The sequence below is a fragment of the Nerophis lumbriciformis genome, linkage group LG07 (genome assembly GCF_033978685.3).
Source record: "Nerophis lumbriciformis linkage group LG07, RoL_Nlum_v2.1, whole genome shotgun sequence".
NCBI classification, from domain to species: Eukaryota; Metazoa; Chordata; class Actinopteri; order Syngnathiformes; family Syngnathidae; genus Nerophis; species Nerophis lumbriciformis.
In genome coordinates, this window is record NC_084554.2 from 38,759,871 (window position 1) to 38,765,000 (window position 5,130).

General features: G+C 42.7%; 1 protein-coding gene across 3 annotated transcripts in view; it reads right to left on the bottom strand.

The window, feature by feature from the left end:
- apbb1ip (amyloid beta (A4) precursor protein-binding, family B, member 1 interacting protein) overlaps positions 1-5,130 on the bottom strand; it is a 45,070-nt gene that overhangs the window by 5,280 nt on the left and 34,660 nt on the right. For all 3 annotated transcript variants that reach the window (XM_061965166.2, XM_061965165.2, XM_061965164.1), the window contains one exon: positions 147-268. In XM_061965166.2, the coding sequence (XP_061821150.1) occupies positions 147-268 (122 nt within the window). The remainder of the gene's footprint in view (positions 1-146; positions 269-5,130) is intronic.

Below are 5,130 nucleotides of genomic sequence, written 5' to 3' on the forward strand. Positions count from 1 at the left end.
GATTTATGTCGGCAAACATGCCAAGCTGTTGGTCTGATGTATTACAGTGGAGACATGTCTCAATACATTTTAATAAAAACTATGGATGCAAGACTAAAAATCAAAGGAGTGTTAAAAAGTCTAATTGGACTGTGTACTGGATTAACCTGAGGGTTTTTGAAGACCTCGTACTTCTCTTCCCGCTCTTGAAAGAGGATTTGGTTCTCAGTGTCCCTCGTCCACGCCAAGAGAGGCTCCACCAAGTTTTCATGGTCCTCAAATGTGCGTTCTGCAGGAACATTAGATTAGAAAATATATATATTTATGAATATTCATATAAATATATAAAATGTTAAGTTTATTTATTCAGGACAATGCATATTGATGAACAATCCGATTCACAGAACGTAAATGATAACCTGACCCTTGTAGTTCGCTGAGCTCCACACAAGGATCTGGGCTCGAGGGGAATGCAAACTCCTTCAAGATAGCAAAAAATAATGAACCAATCAGGATCGCCGGGCGGGATTTCATAGACGTGATGTAGCGCCGAAGCGACTGTTTGATTCAAACAACAATGGCGACACGCAGCGAGGAGTCGTGTGCTGACATTGATTCTGCTATTGCAACTGTTTTGTCAAATCTATGGAATATTCATTATTTAAAAGATGAACAGAGAACTGTTTGCTCTGTCATTATTCAATATGTCGGCTGGTCTGTTTTGGATTTCCCAGCTCCGCTCTAATCGGCGTCAGGGGTTGATTTGGATGTGAGTGGTTGAAGTAGCACGTCATTCAAGATAACGGACAAGTGGTTTATCCAATCACATACAATGATTTTTTTTACAAGGCCCCGCCTTCTGAAATACATCTCCTATTGAGAAGTCCCAGATCCTTGTGTGGAGCTCAGCGAACTCCTAGGATCTGGCGAGAGTCAGGTTACGTAAATAGGCCAGATGTTAAAAGCACAGACAAAAAAACCTATGAAATTAGTTAGTGACAGCATGACTGTGAATTTTTAAGGAACAATTTAAGATGCTTTTTAAATGTGTAAAAAGTGGGACATTGTCTAATATTACTGGGAGGTTTGTTCCAAAAATGACTTCCTTGGACTGACAGACCTGTTTGTCCAAAGGTTGTTTTCTTGTAGAGGACGTCAAGCTCTCCTCTGGAGCCAAAACCACTGTCAGCCCAAGTCAGTTTAATGTAGGTATTAGTCCATGAAAAACTTAAAAAATCAAACAACTATTTTTAAAAAGAATACCATTTTTATAGTTAAGCATTTTGTTTTACCAAAATATTACACTAATGGAATGACAGAGGCTTTTGATCCAGAATTTTTTATAGCTTATATAAATAACATTTCTATGGGTTTTAATATTGTTTCCAGTAAGTGACCAGATTGTGATGTAATAATCTATGTGGAGAAATATTGAGTGTAAAAACATCTTAGCAGACTTGATTGTCATAGGTCTGATTTTTTTAAATGATACAGATTGAACTTCATTATTTTTGCTGTGAGTTAGATTTTTTTAAATAATAATGGATCATGTTTTTATACAGCACTTTTTTAGACACTCAAAGCGCTTCACAGAGAACTCATCATTCATTCACACATTGACGGTGGTAAACTACATTTGCAGCCACAGCTGCCCTAGGGTAGACTGAAGCATGGCTGCCAATTCGCACCGACGGCTCCTTGGACCACCACCAAACATTCATTCACTTTCATACACCAGCGTGAGCGGCACTGGGAACAAGGTGAGTGAAGCATCTTGCCCAAGGACACAACAGCAGCGACTAGGATGGTGGAAGCTGGAATCGAATCTGGAACCCTAAAGTTGGTGGCATTGGCGCTTTACTATCTGAGCCAGGCCGTTCCATATCAGGGCTGTCAAGAGTTAACAAGGTGCGCAATTTACATGGACATGTCCCGTTTGACCCTCAGTGCATTCCGTAGCATGGGGAAATGTAGCTGCGTTCAATTACCGTTGAGCCACAAGCGGGACAAATAGCCAGCAGAAATGGCCAAAGAAAAGGGCACATTACAGAAAACTTTTTTCATTCGTGATCGGTCATCACTGCAGCACTTCGCCTGTTGGCACGTTTGCGTTCAGATAGGTGGAGCCTGGCTTCTGACGGTGTACTGCATTGATAACACAATTGTATTGCATTGTAGATTCTTACTATAACTAGTTTAGTAAGACAGGATAAAAGTTCAACAGAAAGATAAGACAAAAGGCAGGAAGTCTAGAGTCACTTTATCGAGAATTTCACGTTGTCAAAACACCTCTTCTCACACCAATCACACACTTTGTCAAATATGTTTTGTAATGTCATCTTTGATCTTTCTACTTAAATGCTATTACATCAGTTGAGGAATATATATAATATATACATATTAGGGCTGGGTGATATACTCGATATATCGTGGGTTTGTCTCTGTGCGATATAGAAAATGACTATATCGTGATATACGTTCTCATGCATTTGTTTTTAGCTGCGTGCATTAAACTACAGGCTCTTTTCACTCTTTCTCACAGAGAGATAAAACAAGCGCACCTTACATACGTCACATACGTATGCGCCCTCGCGGAGCAGAGAGGTAGCAGCATGGGTAACATTAGTTGTGGTGCGGGTGGTAATACGAGAGAAAGAAAGTGCGAATCTGGTAACAAATTAAGGAAGAATTCCCAAGAAAAGCAGCAGGGGGTCCATCATCTGGCGGTGGTTTGGCTTCAAGCGGAAAGATGTCGAACAGACAACCGTAATTTGTCAAGTGTGGGGCAAAAGCGTTGCTACAAAAAGTAGCATTACTGCTAATATGTAGCATCATTTGAAAAGTCACCTGCTAGAGAATGAAGAGTGCTTACTCCGCATGTCAACATCTCCGTTCGGTGCCACACCAACAAAATGCCGAGGCAACCATTTCCAGATCAACACCGTATGAAAAAAATAGTCTATACATATCGTATAGATAGTCTACACATGTGTATATACACACATATGTACATATGTGTATATATACCGGTACATATCAGAATCAGCTTTGTCATTACGCAAGGTAACGAGATTGAGGCCATTCCATACAGTGCGATGTGTGCATGCTAGAAAAACAATGTGCAAATATATAAAAATTTAAAAAATGTAGAAGTGCAATGAATATGGTGTGAAATGAATATATACATGAAAAAACAAAACAAAAACAGGGTGGTTGGTGGAATGGGTTATTGCACTGAAGAGAAGGCAGTTATGAGGGACAATGGGGCAGTCCGTTCAGGATGGTTATGGCCCTGGGGAAGAAGCTGTTCTTTAGCCTGTTTGTTTTGGTTTTAATGCACCTGTAGCGCTTCCCAGAGGGCAGCAGGTGGAACAGGTCAGAGCCAGGGTGGGTGCTGTCTTTGATGATGGCACTGGCTCTGTTGAGGCAGCGGGAGGTGTAGATGTCCGTCAGAGAGGGGAGAGGGCGGCCGATGATCTTCTGAGCCGTCTTGACCACTCTTTGCAGCCTCTCCCTGTCTGCTGCAGTGCAGCTGCCGTACCATACCGTAATACAGTAGGTCAGCAGGCTCTCGATGGACGAGCGGTAGAAGGTCAGCAGCAGGTCAGGCTTCAGGTTGTACTTCCCGAGGACTCTAAGGAAGTGTAGCCGCTGCTGAGCCTTCTTGATGATTGATGTGGTGTTGACTGTCCAGGAGAAGTCATTAGAGATGTGGACTCCAAGGTACCTGAAAGTGTGGACCCTCTCTACACGCTCGCCGTTGATGTAGAGGGGGGCAGGGTCGGTGCTGCTCCTCCTGAAGTCGACGATGATCTCTCTGGTCTTGCTGGTGTTGAGAGCGAGGTTGTTCTCCGAAGACCAGGCCGTCAGCTTCAGGACCTCCTCTCTGTAGGCAGCCTCGTCACCCCTGGAGATGAGCCCGACCACTGTGGTATCGTCGGCAAACTTGACGGTAAGGTTGTCACTGTGGGCCGGACTGCAGTCATGGGTGTAAAGGCAGTAGAGGAGGGGGCTCAGCACACAGCCCTGTGGGGAGCCGATGCTCAGCGTGCGGGAGGATGAGAGGTGCGGGCCAAGTCTCACATTCTGGGGTCGGTCCGTTAGGAAGTCCCTTATCCAGGCGTTTGTGAGACATATACTGACATACATATACTGTATATACACACATACATTTGTATATATACACATATCTTTTTTTTTTTGTCCTGTCCAGCTTCTCAGGCAAATCATGTTGTTGATGTAGAAGCCCATATTTGCTGTACATATTTACTTTACAAAAGAGAAGTGTGGGATACTTATCTTGTCTTATTTGTATTAGACTTTATTAAATGGATTTATATTAATGTTTGGTGCAGTCGGACTGGAGCAGGAGGAGATAGAAGGAAAAAAAAGGAAGACAGAGGGGGAAATTGCAGGGACAAGAGGGGGTAAGACAAAAAGACAACAACAACCACAGCAAAAATTGACAACAACAGAACTGCACCAACAAATAAGATATGTACAAATATGATACGAAAAGTGATAGCAAAGAAGCAGTTAGTGAAATACATATTAATAACACAGAAATGACAATGAACATTATTACACTACAAATGGAGCAATACAAATACCGTATTTTCCGCACCATTAGCCGCACCTAAAAACCACAAATTTACTCAAAAGCTGACAGTGCGGCTTTTAACCCGGTGCGCTTTATATATGGATAAATATTAAGATTCATTTTCATAAAGTTTCGGTCTCGTAACTACGGTAAACAGCCGCCATCTTTTTTCCCGGTAGAACAGGAAGCGCTTCTTCTTCTACTGTAAGCAACCACCCGCCCGCGTAGAAGAAGAAAAAGCGCGCGGATATTACCGTACGTTTCATTTCCTGTTTACATCTGTAAAGACCACAAAATGGCTCCTACTAAGCGACAAGGATCCGGTTCATGAAAAGACGCAATCTCTCCATCCTCACACGGATTACTATTTCACAGCAACTGATATTCCTGTGAACCGCACTGTGGATACTGTGGATACAACGGGAGCACGTACGGTGAATATTCGCACCACAGGGAATGAGAAGTCATCCTTCACTGTGGTTCTAGCTTGCCATGCTAATGGCCTGAAACTTCCACCCATGGTGATATTCAAAAGGAAGACCTTGCCAAAA